At 39.0% G+C, this 23,149-nt stretch overlaps 1 protein-coding gene and 1 pseudogene across 4 annotated transcripts in view; both read left to right on the forward strand.

The window, feature by feature from the left end:
- The window catches only part of ANKRD31 (ankyrin repeat domain 31), a 134,479-nt gene that overhangs the window by 51,400 nt on the left and 59,930 nt on the right, over positions 1-23,149 (forward strand). For 2 of the 4 annotated variants that reach the window (XM_025998299.2, XM_072736974.1), the window contains 3 exons: positions 3,371-3,513; positions 17,757-17,904; positions 22,839-22,891. In XM_025998299.2, coding sequence (XP_025854084.1) covers positions 3,371-3,513; positions 17,757-17,904; positions 22,839-22,891 — 344 coding nt within the window. The remainder of the gene's footprint in view (positions 1-3,370; positions 3,514-17,756; positions 17,905-22,838; positions 22,892-23,149) is intronic. The other 2 variants (XM_072736975.1, XM_072736976.1) reach the window with 1 other exon arrangement.
- On the forward strand, positions 14,598-16,003 carry LOC112919555 (metallothionein-2-like; annotated as a pseudogene).

Raw genomic sequence — 23,149 nt, forward strand, 5'->3', positions numbered from 1 at the left:
CAAAATACAATGGACTTTCTTCAGAGAGTTAGAGTTCGGGGATTCTTAAGGAGATTTCGTCCTGAAGGCAAGGTGGGGGAGAAGGGGACGTGGAGCTTAAACTTCCAAGTTTCTGATCATGACTTGGTCTTTCTTAGGACCAGCCCCATCCAGGAGCCCACCAAAAGTTGTCTCATTAGAACAAAAGATACTTCTGTCACCCAGGGAATAACGAGGGATTTAGGAGCAATGTGTCAGACACTTTTATCACTTAGGAAATTGCAAAGGTCTTGGGGGTTCCGTATGAGAAACTGGAGTGAGAGGCCAAATATTGGAACAAAAGATTATCCTAGGATCTCTGTTTACAAGGGAGCTCTTTGCCAGGAGCCAGGGGGCAGAGACCAATAAATGTTTCTTATGATTTCATACCTATCCATCTATAAACCTCTATCTGTCCATCAATCTATCTTTATGTTGATGCATTTCAAAGAAAGTACATTTTTCCACTAAACACCTCAGCATTAATATCTGTAACTAGAGTTCAATAGTGTTTTTCTTTTTTGAGGTAAAATTTTCATAGAGTGAAATGCAGATCTTAAATGTGCTGTTTGATGAAGTTTGATAAATTTATTCACCTGTGTAACCCAAACTTCTATCACAATAGAATATTATCATCATCCCAGAAATTTCCTCGGGCCTTTCTTTTCCCAGTCATTCCCCACTGCCACTCTCTGGAAGCTACTAATGTTCTGATATTTTTCACTATTTCTAACAGTTTTGCGTCTTCAGCATTTCACCATTAGGCATGATGTTAGCTGTATGTTTGTACTGCTATTTATTATATTGAGGAATCCATTCCTAATTTGCTGAGTATTTTTATCAGGAATGGATGCTAGGTCATAATATATCATCCTTTTATACATTGCTAGATTCAATTTGTTACTATTTTGTCAAGGATTTTTACGTGTATGATCATGAGTAATATTGGTCTACATTTTCCTTTTTGTTTTATATCTGGTTTTGGTATCAGAATTTGTTAATGTTTTGTTAAGGATTTTTATTTTTATATTTTTATTTTTTTAAAGATTTATTTATTTATTTATGATAGACATAGGGAGAGAACGAGAGAGAGAGAGAGAGAGGCAGAGATACAGGAGGAGGGAGAAGCAGGCTCCATGCTGGGAGCCCGATGTGGGACTCGATCCCGGGACTCCAGGATTGCGCCCTGGGCCAAAGGCAGGCGCTAAACCGCTGAGCCACCCAGGGGTCCCCAAGGATTTTTATTTTATCTATGTTCATAAGTAATTGGTTCATAATTTTCCTTGTAATGGTTTTGGTTTTGGTATCAGTGTTATGGAGGCCTCATAAAATAAGAAGTAGTCTCTTCTAGTTCCTGGAAGAGTTTGTGTAAGATTGTTTTGTTTTTTTTTTCTTCTTTAAATGTTTGACAGAATTTAACAGTGAAACTATCTGAGCTTGTAATTTATTTTATGGCAAGATTTTGGTAATAAATGTTAATTCCACATATAAGTGAGCTATTCATATTTTGTTTCATCTTGTGTCAGCTTTGGTAAGCTGTATTTTTCAAGGAATTTGTCCTTTTCAGGTAAGTTATAGAATTTATTGGCGTAAAGTTATTTATAATATTCCTCTATTATCCTTTTAATATCTACAGATCTTTAGGGATATTTATCTTTCTTTTTTTATAATAAATTTATTTTTTATTGCTGTTCAATTTGCCAACATACAGAATAACACCCAGTGCTCATCCCCTCAAGTGCCCCCCTCAGTGCCCGTCACCCACTCACCCCCACACCCCGCCCTCCTCCCCTTCCACCACCCCTAGTTCGTTTCCCAGAGTTAGGAGTCTTTATGTTCTGTCTCCCTTTCTGATATTTCCCACACATTTCTTCTCCCTTTCCTTATATTCCCTTTCACTATTATTTATATTCCCCAAATGAATGAGAACATACACTGTTTGTCCTTCTCCGATTGACTTATTTAACTCAGCATACTACCCTCCAGTTCCATCCACTTTGAAGCAAATGGTGGGTATTTGTTGTTTCTAAGGCTGAGGAATATTCCATTGTATACATAAACCACATCTTCTTTATCCATTCATCTTTCGATGGACACCGAGGCTCCTTCCACAGTTTGGCTATTGTGGACAGTAAAGCTAGAAACATCGGGGTGCAGGTGTCCCGGCGTTTCATTGCATCTGAACCTTTGGGGTAAATCCCCAACAGTGCAATTGCTGGTTGTAGGGCAGGTCTATTTTTAACTCTTTGAGGAACCTCCACACAGTTTTCCAGAGTGGCTGCACCAGTTCACATTCCCACCAACAGTGTAAGAGGGTTCTCCTTTCTCCACATCCTCTCCAACATTTGTTGTTTCCTGCCTTGTTAATGTTCCCCATTCTCACTGGTGTGAGGTGGTATCTCATTGTGGTTTTGATTTGTATTTCCCTGATGGCAAGTGATGCAGACCATTTTCTCATGTGCATGTTGGCCATGTCTATGTCTTCCTCTGTGAGATTTCTCTTCATGTCTTTTGCCCACTTCATAATTGGATTGTTTGTTTCTTTGGTGTTGAGTTTAATAAGGTCTTTATAGATCTTGGAAACTAGCCCTTTATCTGATACGTCATTTGCAAACATCTTCTCCCATTCTGTAGGTTGTCTTTTAGTTTTGTTGACTGTATCCTTTGCTGTGCAAAAGCTTCTTATCTTGATGAAGTCCCAATAGTTCATTTTTACTTTTGTTTCTTTTGCCTTTGTGGATATATCTTGGAAGAAGTTACTGTGGCCGAGTTCAGAAAGGGTGTTGCCTGTGTTCTCCTCTAGGATTTTGATGGAATCTTGTCTCACATTTAGATCTTTCATCCAATAAATAACATCTTTTTAAAAAGAACTACTATAAATAACTTTTTACAAATAAGAAGAAAATAAATATATATTTTTGAAGTGACTTCTGTGCATTCCTCCCAGCTGGGTTACTTTAATGGAAGTACCTTGAGCTATAAATAAAGTTTTTTTCCCCCTCTTCTCTGCAGAAAAAGCTTGCAGCTAGCATTCTATGTGAGCTAATAATGACTCCCTTACAGCCTTTTCATTTGACGAGGGCAGGGATAGTTTCAAATATTTTACTTCTTTAAAAAAAATTCTTTTTACTTTTTATATTTTTTCACAGCTGAGTTGGGAGTAGGAATTTGATTTGGCCCTCAGATTTATTGAATCCATCTAATAATATAAGTTATTTTTATGGTAAGATTATCTTCTCTCATATAATCAAAATATTTTCAAAGAAACAACATAGAGTTTTTATTCTAAGGACAAGCACAAGATATGAAGAGAGCAAACATAAACAAATACCATTTTCTTTTTGTATAATAGGTTGGACAGCACTTCACGAAGCTAGTGTAGGAGGATTTTATCAGGCAGCAAGTGAACTATTAAAAGGTGGAGCACATGTGAATATCAAAGGAATGTACCAGATCACTCCTCTACATGATGCTGTGATAAATGGCCATTATAAGGTATGTGATGCTTTTGTTTGCAAAGCAAATACTAAGTTCTACAAGTATTAAAAATCTCTAGAGCCTATCAATAGAAATTGAGCTTTAGTTCATTCTGCTAGTGGATACTCAGAATATGTAATAAAATTTTACTGTGTTATAGATTTGTTGTTCCCAATATCGTAGATGCCATTTTATTTATTTATTATTTTTTTATTTATTATTTTTATTTTTTAATAAATTAATTTTTTATTGGTGTTCAATTTACCAACATACAGAATAACACCCAGGGCTCATCCCATCAAGTGTCCCCCTCAGTGCCCGTCACCCACTCACCCCCACACCCCGCCCTCCTCCCCTTCCACCACCCCTAGTTCGTTTCCCAGAGTTAGGAGTCTTTATGTTCTGTCTCCCTTTCTGATATTTCCCACACATTTCTTCTCCCTTTCCTTATATTCCCTTTCACTATTATTTATATTCCCCAAATGAATGAGAACATATACTGTTTGTCCTTCTCCGATTGACTTTCTTCACTCAGCATAATACCCTCCAGTTCCATCCACTTTGAAGCAAATGGTGGGTATTTGTCGTTTCTAAGGCTGAGGAATATTCCATTGTATACATAAACCACATCTTCTTTATCCATTCATCTTTCGATGGACACCGAGGCTCCTTCCACAGTTTGGCTATTGTGGACAGTAACGCTAGAAACATCGGGGTGCAGGTGTCCCGGCGTTTCATTGCATCTGAATCTTTGGGGTAAATCCCCAACAGTGCAATTGCTGGTTGTAGGGCAGGTCTATTTTTAACTCTTTGAGGAACCTCCACACAGTTTTCCAGAGTAGCTGCACCAGTTCACATTTCCACCAACAGTGTAAGAGGGTTCTCCTTTCTCCACATCCTCTCCAGCATTTGTTGTTTCCTGCCTTGTTTATGTTCCCCATTCTCACTGGTGTGAGGTGGTATCTCATTGTGGTTTTGATTTGTATTTCCCTGATGGCAAGTGATGCAGACCATTTACTCATGTGCATGTTGGCCATGTCTATGTCATCCTCTGTGAGATTTCTCTTCATGTCTTTTGCCCACTTCATGATTGGATTGTTTGTTTCTTTGGTGTTGAGTTTAATAAGGTCTTTATAGATCTTGGAAACTAGCCCTTTATCTGATATGTCATTTGCAAATATCTTCTCCCATTCTGTAGGTTGTCTTTTAGTTTTGTTGACTGTATCCTTTGCTGTGCAAAAGCTTCTTATCTTGATGAAGTCCCAATAGTTCATTTTTACTTTTGTTTCTTTTGCCTTTGTGGATGTATCTTGGAAGAAGTTACTGTGGCCGAGTTCAGAAAGGGTGTTGCCTGTGTTCTCCTCTAGGATTTTGATGGAATCTTGTCTCACATTTAGATCTTTCATCCATTTTGAGTTTATCTTTGTGTATGGTGCAAGAGAGTGGTCTAGTTTCATTCTTCTGCATGTGGATGTCCAATTTTCCCAGCACCATTTATTGAAGAGACTGTCTTTTTTCCAGTGGATAGTCTTTCCTCCTTTATCGAATATTAGTTGACCATAAAGTTGAGGGTCCACTTCTGGGTTCTCTACTCTGTTCCATTAGTCTATGTGTCTGTTTTTGTGCCAGTACCACACTGTCTTGATGACCACAGTTTGTAGTACAACCTTAAATCTGGCATTGTGATGCCCCAAGATATGCTTTTCTTCTTTAAAATTCCCCTGGCTATTCGGGATCTTTTCTGATTCCACACAAATCTTAAAATAATTTGTTATAACTCTCTGAAGAAAGTCCATGGTATTTTTATAGGGATTGCATTAAACGTGTCAATTGCCCTGGGTAACATTGACATTTTCACAATATTAATTCTGCCAATCCATGAGCATGGAATATTTTTCCATCTCTTTGTGTCTTCCTCAGTTTCTTTCAGAAGTGTTCTATAGTTTTTAGGGTATAGATCATTTACCTCTTTGGTTAGGTTTATTCCGAGTTATCTTCTGCTTTTTGGTCCAATTGTCAATGGGATTGACTCCTTAATTTCTCTTTCTTCAGTCTCATTGTTAGTGTATAGAAATGCCGCTGATTTCTGGGCATTGATTTTGTATCCTGCCACGCTACCAAATTGCTGTATGAGTTCTAGCAATCTTGGGGTGGAGGCTTTAGGGTTTTCTATGTAGAGTATCATGTCATCGGCGAAGAGGGAGAGTTGGACTTCTTCTTTGCCAATTTGAATGCCTTTAATGTCTTTTTGTTGTCTGATTGCTGAGGCTAGGACTTCCAGTACTATGTTGAATAGCAGTGGTGAGAGTGGACATCCCTGTCTTGTTCCTGATCTTAGGGGAAAGGCTCCCAGTGCTTCCCCATTGAGAATGATATTTGCTGTGGGCTTTTCGTAGATGGCTTTTAAGATGTTGAGGAAAGATCCCTCTATCCCTACACTCCGAAGAGTTTTGATCAGGAATGGATGCTGTATTTTGTCAAATGCTTTCTCTGCATCTAATGAGAGGATCATATGGTTCTTGGTTTTTCTCTTGCTGATATAATGAATCACATTGATTGTTTTACGAGTGTTGAACCAGCCTTGTGTCCCGGGGATAAATCCTACTTGGTCATGGTGAATAATTTTCTTAATGTACTCTTGGATCCTATTGGCTAGTATCTCGTTGAGAATTTTTGTATCCATGTTCATCAGGAATATTGGTCTGTAATTGTCCTTTTTGGTGGGGTCTTTGTCTGGTTTTGGAATTAAGGTGATGCTGGCCTCATAGAACGAATTTGGAAATATTCCATCTCTTTCTATCTTTCCAAACAGCTTTAGTAGAATAGGTATGATTTCTTCTTTAAACGTTTGATAGAATTCCCCTGGGAAGCCATCTGGCCCTGGACTCTTGTGTCTTGGGAGGTTTTTGATGACTGCTTCAATTTCTTCCCTGGTTATTGGCCTGTTCAGGTTTTCTATTTCTTCCTGTTCCAGTTTTGGTAGTTTGTGGCTTTCCAGGAATGCGTCCATTTCTTCTAGATTGCCTAATTTATTGGCGTATAGCTGTTCATAATATGTTTTTAAAATCCTTTGTATTTCCTTGGTGTTGGTAGTGATCTCTCCTTTCTCATTCATGATTTTATTTATTTGAGTCTTCTCTCTTTTCTTTTTAATAAGGCTGGTAATGGTTTATCTATCTTATTAATTCTTTCAAAGAACCAACTCCTGGTTCTGTTGATCTCTTCCACAGTTCTTCTGGTCTTGATTTCATTGAGTTCTGCTTGAATTTTAATTAACTCTCTTCTTCAGCTGGGTGTAGGGTCCGTCTGCTTTTTTTTCTCTAGCTCCTTTATATGTGAGGTTAGCTTTTGTATTTGAGTTCTTTCCAGTTTTTGAATGGATGCTTGTATTGAAACGTATTTCCCCCTTAGGACTGCTTTTGCTGCATCCCAAAGATTTTGAACGGTTGTATCTTCATTCTCATTAGTTTCTATGAATCTTTTTAATTCTTCCCTAATTTCCTGGTTGACCCTTTCATCTTTTAGCAAGATGGTCCTTAACCTCCATGTGTTTGAGGTCCTTCCAAACTTCTTGTTGTGATTTAGTTCTAATTTCAAGGCATTATGGTCTGAGAATATGCAGGGGACTATCCCGATCTTTTGGTATCGGTTCAGACCCGATTTGTGACCCAGTGTGTGGTCTATTCTGGAGAAAGTTCCATGTGCACTTGAGAGGAATGGGTATTCAGTTGAGTTTGGATGTAAAGTTCTGTAGATATCTGTGAAATCCATCTGGTCCAGTGTATCATTTAAAGCTCTCGTTTCTTTGGAGATGTTGTGCTTAGAAGACCTATTGAGGGTAGAAAGAGCTAGATTGAAGTCACCAAGTATTAGTGTATTATTATCTAAGTATTTCTTCACTTTGGTTATTAACTGGTTTAAATATTTGGCAGCTCCCACATTCGGGGCATATATATTGAGGATTGTTAAGTCCTCTTGTGGGATAGATCCTTTAAGTATGATATAGTGTCCCTGTTCATCTCTCACTACAGTCTTCGGGGTAAATTTTAGTTTATCTGATATAAGGATGGCTACCCTTGCTTTCTTTTGAGGACCATTTGAATGGTAAATGGTTCTCCAACCTTTTATTTTCAGGTTGTAGGCGTCCTTCTGTCTAAAATGAGTCTCTTATAGACAGCAAATAGATGGGTCCTGCTTTCTTAACCAGTCTGAAACCCTGCGCCTTTTGATGTGGTCATTAAGCCCGTTCACGTTCAGGGTTAATATTGACAGATATGAGTTTAGTGTCATCATGATATCTATTCAGTCCTTGTTTTTGTGGATTGTTCCACTGAACTTCTTCTTAAAGGGGAATTTTAAGAGTCCCCCTTAAAATTTCTTGGAGAGCTGGTTTGGAGGTCACATATTCTTTCAGTTCCTGCCTGTCTTGGAAGCTCTTTATCACTCCTTCCATTTTGAATGAGAGCCTTGCTGGATAAAGTATTCTTGGTTGCATGTTCTTCTCATTTAGGACCCTGAATCTATCCTGCCAGCCCTTTCTGGCCTGCCAGGTCTCTGTGGAGAGGTCTGCTGTTACCCTAATATTCCTCCCCATCAAAGTCAATGATTTCATGTCTCTTGCTGCTTTAAGGATCTTCTCTTTATCTTTGGAATTTGCAAGCTTCACTATTAAATATTGAGGTGTTGAACAGTTTTTATTGATTTTAGGGGGGATCTCTCTATTTCCTGGATCTGAATGCCTGTTTCCCTTCCCAGATTAGGACAGTTTTCAGCTAGGATTTGTTCAAATACATATTCTGGCTCTCTGGCCCTTCGGCGCCCTCGGGAACCCCCATTAAACATAGGTTTTTCTTCCTCAGGCTGTCGTTTATTTCCCTTAATCTGTCTTCATGGTCTTTTAATTGTCTGTCTCTTTTTTCCTCAGTTTCCCTCTTTGCCTTCAACTTGTCTTCTATGTCACTCACTCGTTCTTCCACCTCGTTAACCCTCGTCATTCGGACTTCTAGTTTGGATTAAATCTCATTCAATTGATTTTTAATTTCTGCCTGATTAGATCTAAATTCTGCAGTCATGAAGTCTCTTGAGTCCTTTATGCTTTTTTTCTAGAGCCACCAGTAGCTGTATAATAGTACTTCTGAATTGGCTTTCTGACATTGAATTGTAATCCAGATTTTGTAACTCTGTGGGAGAGTGGACTGTTTCTGATTCTTTCTTTTGAGGTGAGGTTTTCCTTCTAGTCATTTTGCTCAGTGCAGAGTGGCCAAAAACAAGTTGTATTGGGAAAAGTAGAAAAAGAGAGAGAGAGAGAGAAGGAAAGAAAAGAGAAAAAGAAAAAAAGGAAAAAAGAGAAGGAAAAGAGAAAGAAAAAGAAAGAAAGGTGAAAAAAAAGGGTGGGGGAAGCAATCAGAAATCGAAAAGAAAAAAACAACCACACGGGGGAGTATTTTCTGTTTCTGCATACTAAGTCCCTTGACTTCCCCCGGAACTTGTCCGTCTCGCTGGTCTTCTGGGGGAGGGCCTGTTTTGCTGATTTTCAGGTGTTAGCACTTGGGGGAGCTCCTCTGCCCCCTGCCTGGTGCCGGGCTCAGTGGGGGTTGTTTACCCCGTGAGGCCCCTGGAGGAACAACCCCAGTGGCTGTGGCATCTCTGGAAACCTGGATTCAGCCCCCGCAGTAACTCTGCAGCTCTCCCTCTGCAGGGGCCTGGAGGCTCCGGGGCGGGGCCGCTGATCTGCTCAGCTCCAGGCAGGAGTGTCCTTGCTGTCCTGGGACCTCCCGGCCTCTGCCTGTCCCGGGGGGAGGCCGGATCCTGGGCTGTGTCCCGGCGCCCTGTGCTCCCGGTCTGTGCTATTGGATTCGCGCTCCCGGACGTGTAGCCCCCTCCGCAGAGCCGCTGCCCCGAGCCCCTCCGAGCTGCTCCCGGGTCAATGTGTGCACGCTGCAGCCCTTAGGGAGCTCCGCGCACTCTCCTGCGCCCACTGCAGGTGTCTGTTAGTGTCCCAGGGAGCCTTTGGGCATCCCTGCCCTCTGGGGTCCTGCTCTAACTCCCTGCAAGCGCCTTTCCGCCCGGGAAGGTTGGTGCAGCTCCTGCTTCTCCGGGCCGGGGCTCTCCTGTCCTTGGGACACTCGCCCCGGCCTTAGTCCGGCTCCTCGCGGGGCCCCTCCCCCTTGGGTGCCTTTTGTTTTTATTTGTTTTATTGTTTTATTTCTTTTTCCCCGTCTTCCTACCTTGATAGAAGCACAAACTCTTCTCACTGTAGCGTTTCAGCTGTTCTCTCTTTAAATCTCAGGCCGAATTCGTAGATTTTCAGGATGATTTGAAGGTTATCTAGGTAATTTGGTGGGGACAGGTGATTTGGGGACCTTACTCTTCCGCCATCTTGCCCCTCCTCCCCATAGATGCCATTTTACCTGTTACCTTTAATAAGTACAGATCATGTTTTAATTATACATAGTATTTTTTTTTTAACTTACACTTCTTCAAGATTTTTTCAGTGAGGTGCTTTATAGGTTTTACCAGAAAGTTTCCTGCTTGTAGTGTTACACAGTGACATCCAGTCCTGGTAGGAGGCATCCAGCTTTATGGACACTAATGTCACTTTCAGGGTCTCTTGGTCTAATGATCAGCCAGGATATATTAGCATAGATGTGCCAGTGGTTAAGGTATCAAAATACTGCAGTGGTTAAGGTATCAAACTACTGCAGTTCCATACAAGTCGGTTCATAGTAGGTGCAGTAATAGTAATTTTAATTAAGGTGATTGATTCCAGCACACACAGTTTATTTCAGAAGTCACTTAAGCTCTGAGCTTCCCAGACATTTTTCTCATTTAGGCACCACACTACAGGACTGAAACATTTGCTAAAAATACCTTGTTACTTGTTTTAGATATTGGAAGTTGTCTCTGGGTTCAAACTCCTAGGGTAGGAAAGGGAGCTAATCAGCTCGGCTCAAGAAGTTATGTTCTACATACTTCAGAAGAAATGTCTAACAAGAAGGGCAGGAGAATCCTACTGGGAACCACAGGCATAACAGATGGAGCTATCCCTTCCTAATCTGAAACAGTTCTTCAGGAAAGTTTAAGCTCTTTTTCCTTTTTTGATTATGTATCACTTGCTAGTAGGTGGTCGCACATTGAAAAGAGCTCTATGGGGAGAGAGTTCTGCTTGGGGCCTAATTTAATGGCCAGAAGAATGCAGGTTTGAACCAGTGATGGTGTGAGCCCTCTCTGTCCTTTACCCCTCTTTAAAGCTGGCCTCCATTAGAGAGAAACCTCATGCCAAAGCACTTCTCCCTCTCCTCACGGCCCAGGGCTGACCTATCCTAGTCAGGAGTCTTTTCTCTGAGCACTTTACTTTGTATTCTTTTCTTTCTCAGTTCTTCTTTTGTCCTATCTGTAACTTGGCTTTAGGCAATTTCTGCTTCCCAGGCTAGAACTGGTTATCTCCTGTCTGCCCTTTGCAGATAGGTAGCGTTCTCTTACTCCCTCAGTGACATAAGAGACCAAAGACACATGCCTCTGACTCCATAATTTCCACACTACTTATCTCACCCCCTCTTGCCAAACTGTATGTTCCTATGACTCATGTGATTCTGGCACTGTGGTGTATCATGACTGACTGACAAGACAGAGGTGGAGGCCTAGAGACTGGCCATGAGAATTAAAAGCTGAAACCCAGTGAGGTGAAGTCACTGTCTTCTTTGTTCTCTTACCCCTCTGTTTAACAGTGGGGGCCCAAAAAAGTTGCTTAACCTAGCCCAAGAGAGATTTCCAAAACTCCAGGTCGGTTCTGGACTGACTTAAGAAACAAAGTCTTAAGAATCAAAGTAGGGCAAGACATTGATTTGGATGATGGAGTAGGGATGTTAGGAGTGTCAGATGAGGATCTAGGCTAACCTTGGGGGAATCTCTTATGTAATGCAAAGATGATCAGAAGAAAGATTTAGACTCTGAGTATTGTATTGCTCCTATGGCTTAGTTGGCACAAGACTAAAGATGTCAGACAGGTAAGCCCTGGGAGCCTGATGCTGGATTCAGCACCTGGAGTGTGAGCTTCTTAAATATTTCAGAGTTGGAGGAACTTGAATATATGCTTTCTTAAGGAATTGACTTTTATACTAAAAGATGAGAGATACTAAAACATAATACCCTATTTTTTAAAAAGTGAAAAGCCATTAATATTTGCAGTAGTCTAAATCTTTAGAGACAGAAATAAGAATAAGAAGGGAAGGTAGAGGGGAATGGAGAGTAACAGGTCATGGTTAAAGGGTTTCTTTTAGGGGGATTAAAATATTTCAAAATCAGATTATGATTATAGTTACACAACTCTCTCAATATACCAAAGAACATTGAATTATATTTTTTAAATGGGTCAGTTGTATGGCATGTGACTTATATCTCAATGAAACTGTTAAAAAGATGGGATCCCTGGGTGGCACAGCGGTTTAGTGCCTGCCTTTGGCCCAGGGCACGATCCTGGAGACCGGGGATCGAATCCCATGTCCGGTGGGATTTGTGGTTTTAACAAAGCTTTTATTTGATGAAGTGTTCTGTGGTGTATGAGTATGAGATGTTGAATTGGAGATTGGTTGACAGTGTTACTAGGGTTCACATATACTGAAAAAATATCCCTCAGACATAGTGATTATGCATTTTATGTGTATCGAGTGAACTCTATTATCTAGTTTGATTATATATTCTGTTATACTATAAAGAGCCAAACTGGGATGCCTGGGTGGCTCAGTGGTTGAGTATCTGCCTTCGGCTCAGGGTGTGATCCTGGAGTCCTTCAACAGGCTGGAACACAACTGTGTTTTGTTGTGAGAATTTTAAGGAAACCTCATACATCATAGCATTTTACTCATATTTATGAGTATTTACCTGAGCCTACATCTCTAACAGATAAGTGCTTTTTTTTTTAACACCCACAATATCATCTCACTTAATAAATATTGGCAGTTTCTTAATACCATACAATACCCAGTCCATATTCAGATTTCCCAGGTTATCTGAAAAATATGTTATTATTATTATTATTAAAGAATTTACTGATTTCTTTGAGAGAGAGCGAGAGAGCACGAGCAGGAGCAAGGGCGGAGGGAGAAGCAGGCTCTCTCCTCAGGAACCTGATAGAGAGGTTGATTCCAGGACTCTGGGATCATGACCTGAGCCAAAGGCAGACACTTAACTGACTGAGTTAACCCCAAGCACCCCTAAAAGATGTGTTTTTATAGCAAGTTTTTGTTTGAATCAGTATCAATCAAGGTTCATTGTGGCTCTTAAATATATTTTAACCTATAACAGTCCTTCCTCTTTTTTATGTTTTCTTATGTCTTCTAGAATCTGGGTCTTTGTCTTGAAGAATTTCTTAAACTCTGGATTTGGCTAATTTTTATTTTTGTGGTGTTGTATAGCTTGTTTCTTCTTACGTTTTTTGCAAATGGATAATCTATTTAGAGACTACAGTCTGGGTGCTAGATGTGCTCATTGGTATTGGAAACCGTTGCTTTTAGGCATTTTCAGTAAAATACATATTTTTCAAGTTAGAGGATATATGAAGAAAAATAATGAGTTCATACTGATATTTCTATTTTAAATTTAATATTGTAGATTTATATTAATTTTGATTCCATATTCATCTCTTTTTCTCTAAGGCTCAACATTTGTTTTTACTACATTAATTTACTTCTTTATTGTATAATATACTTAAAATATTACTATTAGCAATATTATAATTAATATTAACACTATTATTATTAACAATAAAACTACTAATGAAATTTTTTGTAGTTCCCTTTTTTTTTCTTTTAAAGATTTTATTTATTCATGAGAGACACAGAGAGAGAGGCAGAGGAAGAGGAAGAGGCAGGCTCCCTGTGGGGCACCCAATGGGGGACTTGATCCCCGGGGACTCCAAGATCACGCTCTGAGCCAAAGGCAGATGCTCAACCACTGAGCCACTGGGGCATCCCTTGTAGTTCTTTCTGTTTTATGCATATTTCACTAGCAGAGTATAGTCAAGATACTGTCTTTTCAAGTACTCGAAAGAATTTTATTCTGAGTACTATGATAAGCAAAATGAGTCAGAGAAAGATGAATACTTTATGATTTCACTCACATGTGGAATTTAAGAAACTAAACAAACGAACAAGGGGGAAAAACAGGGGGGAGGAACCAAGAAACAGACTCTTAGCTATAGAGAACAAAATGATGATTACCAGAAGGGGTGTGGACAAGGGGATGGGTGAAATAGGTGATGGGGTTGAAGGAGTGCTTTTGTTTTGACGATCACTGGGTGACGTATGGAAGCAATGAATCACGTATTTTATACTAAAACTATTATTACCTGTGTGTTAACTAACTTGAATTTGAATAAAAACTTTCAAAAAAGAATTTTATTCTCTATCCTACTTGTTTCTAACATAAGGAAGTCAGCTCAGCTGATTTTAGAGGGAAGAAAGCATTTGATTCAATAGTATGATTAAAGGTGAAAATCCATAAGCAAACTTAAAGTAAAAGTATATTTTCTTAAGGAGTCTACTATTTGATAAGCCAAAGAAATGGGGATTGTGATATCAGTCACTTACTGAAATGGCTCTGCTTGTTCTATTTAAGAACCTGTGGTAGCTTTAACATATGTCCACAAATTTTTTAATACTCCTCCTTTCAAAAGGTAGAGCCTGATTCTCTTCCCCAAGATTGTAGGCTGAACTGTCAGTGACTTGCTTCCAACAAATAGAACATGGCAGAGGTGACAGTACACGACTTCTGAAGCTGGATTATAAGTATCATAGCTTCTTCCTTGTTCTCTCTCTTCTCTTGCTTTTGGTTCATTATATGAGGAAAGCCAGGTGTATATGGAGGATGCCACAGTGCTCAATGGACAGGTCTACATGGCAATGAACCAAGGTCTCCGTCCCATAGCTGTGTGACCAAAGCATCTTAGGAAACACCTTCCAGCCCCAGTCAGGCTTTTACATAATTGTATCTCCAGCCATCCTCTTGACTACATCCACATAAGAAACTAACCTCTACACCTCCAGCCCACAGCAGTGTCTCCCAGTATCACTCGCTTGGGACCTCCATCCTCACCTTAGCTTGAAATGGACCCCAATGGCTCCTCCTCCACCAGGGGCTCCTGCAGATGCTCTGTCTCCTGCGGATGCAGAGTGCAAATGTATCTCCTTCAAGAAGAGCTACTGCTTCTCCTGCCCCATGGACAGTACCAAGTGTGCCCAGGACTGTATCTGTAAGGAAGCATCAGACAAGTACAGCTGCTGTGCCTCCTGTGGAGGAAAGCCTGTTACAGATGTAAATAGACCAACATATACAAACCTGCAGTTTTTTTACTTTTTTTTATCCTACCTAGACCCAGTTGCTGCATTCCTGATTCTGTAAAATATTTGAATGACAGTAATCTCATCTAGACTATTCTGGCAAAAAATAAAAAATAAAAAATGAATAAAGAATAAAGAAGACAGAGATAGAACCTGATACAAAAGCACCTGCCTGTGCTTCTCCCAAATTCCTGACCCACAGAAACTGTGGGATTATAAATATTTATTATTCTTTTAGCCACTTTGTTTGGGGGTAATTTGTTAGGTAGTAACACAGAGCTAATATAAAACCTAAATGTAGGTTTAAAATAAGAAGGAGGGGTGCCTGAATGGCACAGTTGGTTGGCCATCCAATTTTTGGTTTCAGTTCAGGTCTTGCTCTCAAGGTCATGGGATCAAACCCCACTTGGGCGCCCAGTGCAGAGTCTGCTTAAGACTTATTCCCTCTCCCTCAATGCCTCCCACTTGTGCTCATTCTCCCTCTCTCAAATAAATAAACCTTTAAAAAAAGGGGGGGGGGATACTCAGCAAAAGTCATTTATTTACTGCCTTTTGGTGAGAAAAGACATTTAAAGTTAGAAAATATGTAAAGTAGGCTTCAGAATTCATAATATTAAGACTATAGAGGGAAATGGTAAGTGTGGATATTTGCTGAAGCAAGACTATCCATCCATTGCCTAAGTCAGGGACTTCCAAAGTAATGTATCCACTCCCTTGGAATCATCAACTCAGATTTCCAGGAAAGAGGGCCTCTAGCCCTTGCCTTTTCCCTTCTTCCAGTCCCCTTTCTCATGCTCCTTGATTCTGAGTCACTCTCATACTACATGGGTTATTATTTGACACAAAACTTCCAGAGATAAATAATATAGTCCTTTTGGCAACTCCCTTACAAAACTTCTTTCCTAAAAGAAAGCTGTGTACTCAGTATTTTCTTTGCTGAACAATACGTGAAGATCTAGACATAAATTTGTTTTCTTGTTATACTGGCTTATATATGAATTATAGATTTTATTATATTTATTTTATTTTCAAGTTCCCCATCTAGCGTTAAATTGTCATAATAAAATAGTTTGAAAAGCAGAATTGCCAAGTCTTAATAATTTTTAAAGGATCTGGCTTATATTGTCCCTTTATGGTGTTATGTTTTTCTCTCCTAGAATGCTTTGTTATAAAAAAAAAGAATATATATATATTTAATTTGGAGGTATATAAAATTTACAGAAATTCACATCCTTTTTGTCATTCCAGATATTAACATGAAAATGTAGGCTCCTTTTAGTGTAGTGCTGTGTAAAGCCAACTCCCCACATCTTCCTTGATTACATGCATTCTTTTATTAAATAATATTTATTGAATATTTACTCTAAGCTAGACACTGAGGCACTGGGAATATAAAGATGATTAAGACATATATGTAGTAGAAGCTTGGAAGCAACTTAAACATCTGTCAGTAGGATACTGGCTAAGTAAAGTACAGTACATTCTTTATTGAATGTACTATTCAATAGTACATTGACTAGTAGAGTATTACTCAGCTTCTAAAAATAACGAAGTTGATTTTATACAGATATGGTACAATCTCTAAGCTCTGTTGTTCAGGTGTGAGACATAGAGGAATGTATATAATATATGACCACTTGCATAAGAAAAAATGAGTATACATATGTATATACCTGTTGGACTAGATTGTGGAAAAATTCAGAAGAAACTATAGCCAGGACTTAGGAAAAAATTGGATGACTGGAGGACAGGGGTAGAGGAGGGGAAAATATTTCTCATATATTTTAATGAGCCTTCTGTATTTTGAACTATATTCATTAATATCCTATTCAAAAATAATTAATTTTAAAAGAAAAACATAGCCCCACCCTCAGAAACCTTAGCCTACAGGAGAGACAGATATATAAGAAATAACAATAATAATATATGTTGGGCAAGGTGATAAAATATATACCTAAAAGAAGGGAGAGGTCATTTTTCTCTAGAGGAGTAGTGAATGGAAGGTCAGGGCGCACTTCATGGAGGAGGTTACTTTGAGAAGTACTAACAAGTTAAGGGTTGACTGTTTTTTCCCTCACTCTGAGGAGGAGCAGCAGCAACACAGATATAGATGGAAGACATAACAATCTCCTGAAATCTGTTATATGTACTACTCCAGAACCCAGTGCTAATTCTTGGTATAACTGCTGGCTTCATTTCACCAGCACCTAAGCGATATACATTTCTGACCTGTCCTTCCTCCTTCAGTCCCTCTCTCTTTTCCTCTCCCTATCGGCCCCTTCCTCTCTTTTTCTCTCCCTCTCTCCCTTTTTTTTTTTTGTAAGAGAAGGATTTGTATATCAACAAATTATGATTCAGTAGCAATTACATAAATTTTTTTATTGGGAAAAGTTGTTATAGGTAAACCCAAACTCTGTTATTAAAAGAAATATCAGAGAGGCATCTTAGTGGCTCAGTGGTTGAGTGTCTGCCTTTGGCTCAGGTTGTGATCCTGGGGTCCTGGGATGCAGTCACTGTGTCAGGCTCCCTGCAGGGAGCCTGCTTCTCCCTCTGCCTGTGTCTCTGCCTCTCTCTTTCTCTGTGTCTTTCATGAATAAATAAATAAAATCTTAAAAAAAAAAAAAGAAATATTAGGGATGCCTGGGTGGTTTAGTGGTTGAGTGTCTGCCGTCGGCTTAGGGCGTGATCCGGGATCAAGTCCCGCAATCCCAGGATAGAGACTGTCATCAGGCTCCCCATGGGAAGCTTCTCCCTCTGCCTATGTCTTTGCCTCTCTGTCTGTGTCTCTCATGAATAAATAAATAAAATATTTTTTAAAAAGTAAAAGAAATAACAGATGTTGCTTACTTAGAGTTGTATGCTAGCACACATTTACAATAATGTACTTTTTCTTTGGATATGCTCACATGAAGAATCTTCCTGTAGGTGGCAGAGTTACTTCTTTTGAACGGAGCTGATCCCTTACTTAGGAGTGACAATGGAAAATGTGCTTTGGATGAGGCCAAAGATTCATGTATGAAGCGCCTCCTTGAGAAATATGTTCCTAAATATCAAAAACATTATCTTACATCAGGTAAGATTAAACTGTGTTATATTTGTTCATTATATTGATAGAGAGTTATAGAAATTGGATTTAGAATTATAGAAATTAAATTTCTTTTCCTAAGTTTTGAGAAGACCCATCCAGGGGTGTCCTTGCTCCATTCATGTAGTAAAGCACATGGACTTGTTTGCAAATGCACATAATGGAAAGACGCACTTTTTCCTTCTTGTGCATTGCAAACAGTTAAGAAAACTTTTCTAAAGTTCTTTTTTTTCCCCTGAAAATTTTTTGACTGAAAAACATGATATGATGTAAATTATATTTGACTGTATCTTTTTTTTTTTAAATTTATTTATGATAGTCACAGAGAGAGAGGCAGAGACATAGTTAGAGGGAGAAGCAGGCTCCACGCACCGGGAGCCTGATGTGGGACTCGATCCCTGGTCTCCAGGATCGCGCCCTGGGCCAAAGGCAGGCGCTAAACTGCTGCGCCACCCAGGGATCCCTGACTGTATCTTTTTGATAAGTATGACCAGCTTTGTTTATTTCCATTTCCATTCCCTAAGAATATTTTCTTATGGCTGTATTTTTACCCTGTCATCTATTATACTGGTAAAAATTGAACTACAAAAGAACTAGATTTATAGTTGTCAATAAGAAGATTATAAGAATGATTTACATGCATGGCACTTTCTTTATATTCCCCTTAAATTTTTTGATAAGGTCACACATTCCTCTACTCAAAACCCGGTAGTGGCTCTCCATTTAATCTAGAAGAAATGTCAGTATCCTTACAGTGATCTATAGGGGTCTGATCTATCAGCCAGCCATCCTACCAGTTAACTTCTGTCACCCTCTACCTATGTCACTCAACTCCAGTCACACTGACCTCCTTGCTGTTCCTCCCTCACGTCCTTCAAGTCTTAGTTCAAATGTCATTTCAGGGAGGCCTAGACTATCCTATTTAAAACTGCAACCTAAAACAAAACAAAACAAAACAAAACAAAACAAAACAAACAAAAAAACCCTGCAACCTGCCTCCTTCCCACCCTCACTGTATTAGTTATCTATCCCTATGCAACAATTACCCAAAATTTAGCATCTTAAAACAACAAACATTAATTATATCTCACAGTTTCTGAGGATAAGAAGTCTGGAAGCTTGGGATGTCTGGGTGGCTCAGCGGTTGAGTGCCTGCCTTCAGCTCAGGACATGATCCTGGAGCCTCGGGATCAAGTCCCGCGTCAGGCTTCCTGCAAGGAGCCTACTTCTCCCTGTGCCTGTGTCTCTGCCATTCTCTCTCTGGGTCTCTCATGAATAAATAAATAAAATATTTTTTAAAAAGAAGTCTGGAAGCCTTTTAACTGAGTAACCAGTTCTGGATCAGGATCTCTTAGAGTTTGCAGCCAGACTATTAGTAAGGGATGGTGAGCTCAAGGCTCAACTAAGAAAGGAAAATCCACTTTCAGGCTCACTCCCATGGTTCTTGGCAGGCCGCAGCTCCCCGCTGCTTGCTAACTGGAGGCTTCAGTTACTTGCCGCATGAGCTTTTTCCATAGGCCTGACGTCCTGGCAGCTGGGTCAGAAAGTGATCCAGGAGAGATAATGCACCCAAGACAGAGGGCACAAGCTTCCTATAACTCAATCTTGAAAGTGATATACAACCACTTCTACTATATTCTATTTGTTGTAAGTAAGTCACTAAGTCTGGGAAGTTCTACCCTTTGAAAGGAGGAATATAAAAAACTTTATGAATGTATTTTACAAACTGCCACACTCACTCCGGTCCCTCTTACTCTACTCTACTATTATATTTAACCTTTTACCATAGCACTTAACACCTTGTAACACATTATATGATTTGTTAATTTTTAGTCTTTCCCCACCAGAATCTAAGCTCCATGAAGGGAAGGACCTTTATTTAGTCTGGTGATGAGTACTAAATGCCTTGTATACAGCAGGCATTCAGTAAATATTTGTTGAGTAAGTATGTATTAGTCCTTTTAACCAAACAAATTCTTTACCTTCAAGAGTTATGTATGTGCTTCATTCACTTTTATTAAACTATATTTTATTGTATTAATATTTAAAGATTTTCTTTATTTGAGAGACAGAGCGAGCAAGAGAGAGAGAGCACAAGCAGGGGGAGGGAGGGGGAGGAGCAGACTTCCTGCTGAACAGGGAGCCCAATGATGTGGGGCTTTATCCCAGGACCCCGGGATAGTGACCTAAGCTGAAGGCAGTTGCTCAACCAGTTGAGCTACTTAGGCACCCCATTAAACTGTATTTTAATAAAAATATCTCTAAAGAGGTAACTGTTTGAATGCTTTTGACTAAAGAATAAGACTTGGATCAAAACACCCTGCTTTATAATAAAGAGATAAGTTCATTGCTAACTAAAGGACACCAAGAAGAAATTAATTAATGGTTCTTTTAGAACAAACGACTTCTTCCCCTGTAGCCCATTCTCATCAGAAAATAAGAGGGAGAGGGTCCTTGGGTGGCTCAGTTTGATAAGCATCTGCCTTTGACTCAGGTCATGATCCCAGGGTCCTGGGATGGAGCCCTGCATAGGGCTTCCTGCTCAGCAGGGAGTCTGCTTTTCCCTCTGCCTTTCCCCCCTGTTTGTGATCTCTCTCTCTATCTCTCTGTCAAGTAAATAAGTAAAATCTAAAAAGAAAAAAAATAAGAGAGACACACTATACTTTGTTGAGGCCAGGTCTATAAAAGCACATTGAGATAGATTATTCATATTTACATTCATTGAGATAGATTATTGCACTCAAATTTACATTTCAAGCTATATGAGAAATTACAGATATTCGCTTGAAGGCAAAAGGATGTGTATTTTTACATTTTTGCTTTAATAATCTGCTTAATTGTTTGACTTCTCTGTTTTATGGTAGCATGCATTGTTTTGCTATTCTGAGAGTGCTTTCTCCAGCATTTTAGCCCTTTCTCCAAATCCAGAATCTCCCATTCACCAGTGCCCACTTCTGACAGATTTTTACCCAAGGAGATTTCATTCATGGAAAGGAATCCCAACCCTTTCTTCTTAGGAGTTAGTTCCCACTCTTCCCTTGTAAGGGAATTTACCAAGGTGGTATTATGCTTCATCAAGTGGTTTGAATATTTCTTAAGTTTGAACTTTCAAAATCTGTCATTAATTATCAGCCTACTTATCAGTATAAATGAAGAGGTAATTTACTTAATAATTTACTTAAAAAATATCAAACAGTATTTGTTTTTAAATTTCAGTTGAAGAGTTTTTAATTATAGGAATGATGGATAAAGAACCTTCCTCATGCAATATATATTTGGTGCTTTTCTCTCGAAAAGTATAATACATCTACTTGGTATAGGACAAGAGTTCATTCTTACTAACTTTACAGCCTGGAGTAAATTAGCCCTCTCAATTTTCTCAACTGTAAATGTGGGCTTATAGTATCTATTCTGCTACCTATATATCTGGGATTGTTACTATGAGGATGGGAGTTGATGTATATAAAATACTTCCATACAATATCTTATACATGACAGAGCTTGGAATGACAGAGTGAAAAAAGTTACAGCTACATCACCACCTCAGAATTTACATCTGTGTAGTGTTTTTTTTGTTTTGTTTTGTTTTTAGATGGTTATACTAAAACATATAAACTCTTAAAACAGAGAGGATAAAAGCCCTTTCTTGCTTCCAGATTCTCTTAAGAACCATGCCCAAAATGCTGGTTCCTGTAAAACATTTTTCTGCTCTTTTTTTAAAAGATTTTATTTAGTTATTTGACAGAGACAGAGAGAACACAAGCAGAGGGAGCAGCAGGCAGATGGAGAGGGAAAAGCAGGCTACCTGCCCTGGGATCCATGGGGCTCAATCCCAGGATCTTGGGGTTATGACCTGAGCCTAGGCAGATGCTTAACCGACTGAGCCATCCAGGTGTCCCCTTTTGTATCCTGCTTGCTTGCTTATTTATTTATTTATTTATTTATTTATTTATTTATTTATTTCTACTCTTTTATTTTAGAACCAAAATTAGAAGGCACACAGTCCTTTCTGCTCTTGAAAAATAGTAATAACAAAATTAAATTACTGGAACTTTCTTTGTGCCAGTAACTCCTCCAAACTCTTTACATGGATTATCTTATTTAATTTTCATAACAATTCTATAAGATAAAGACTATCACTACTTTCATTTTATGGAGATGAGGTAGAGATATTAAGAAATATACCCAGAGTGATCCAGCTGCTAAGTAAATGAGTAAAGATAGAAACTCAGGAGTAGGCTGCAGAGACTGTGCTCCCAGCCCCTTTGCTTCATTGAGGGACATTCTGTATGTCTACTCTCTCTTGCATGAGTTGAATAGGTGAATACTAGGCCTCATTATGCACATTATAATTTGATTGCAGTCATGAAAACTATCCCCAAGAAATAAAATGTTCTTTATCCCAGTTACGTCCCTGTTAAAATATTTTTACATTTCTAGTTCACAATGTATTTAAAGAATTCTATATTGTTTACATATCACATCTAAGATGTCCACTCATTTATTCCTTCCCCTATTAAATAGTCATTGAATACCTCCTGTGTGTAAGGCACTCTTTCTAGGTTTTTATCTTCTGTGTCCAAATGTGTATGCAGGTAACTAATTCCACTTCTGGTATTTAAAAGAGACACTAAAGTGCTTTTCTTTTATTATCAGCCAAGGTATATTTTATTCAAACCATCTTTTTTTCTTACTCAAGAGCAGCCTTTTCATGCCTATGTATTTCACTTTTAAGAGAATGAAGCATTCAAACTAGAACCTTATTAAGCAGACATATTAGGAAATGATAATCCAGTTATTTATGAAAGAATTTAAAAGTAAAATTTCCCTGATTTTCTCATGGCCAAGGACTGATAGGTTTTGGAAATCTAGAGTCTGACTACTGGAGGCTATTTTCTTTGATTTTCTCTTTTGGTTTACAGCTCAAAAGAACAGCACTGATTCATTAGACATAGAGGAAGCAAACCAGCACAAGGTATAGCCCTATTTAGCAATAAACATGCTTATAGAATGAACCTGCTGCTTATTTTAAGGATTATCAGAATGGAAAGAAAGATGGCTAAAGCATCTATCAGAAACAGTGACTTCGCCTTTGCTTTTAAGAAATTTTGGAATAATTATATGACAATTAGGGCGTTCTGGGCTGTTAGTTTGGGAAGCAATTGAGTAAATACAGCATGTCTTGGCACACTGGTATATCAGTAGCCATTTCCTTTTTCCTCCTCTTCATGGA

This window comes from Vulpes vulpes, chromosome 14 (assembly GCF_048418805.1).
Source record: "Vulpes vulpes isolate BD-2025 chromosome 14, VulVul3, whole genome shotgun sequence".
Taxonomy (NCBI): Eukaryota; Metazoa; Chordata; class Mammalia; order Carnivora; family Canidae; genus Vulpes; species Vulpes vulpes.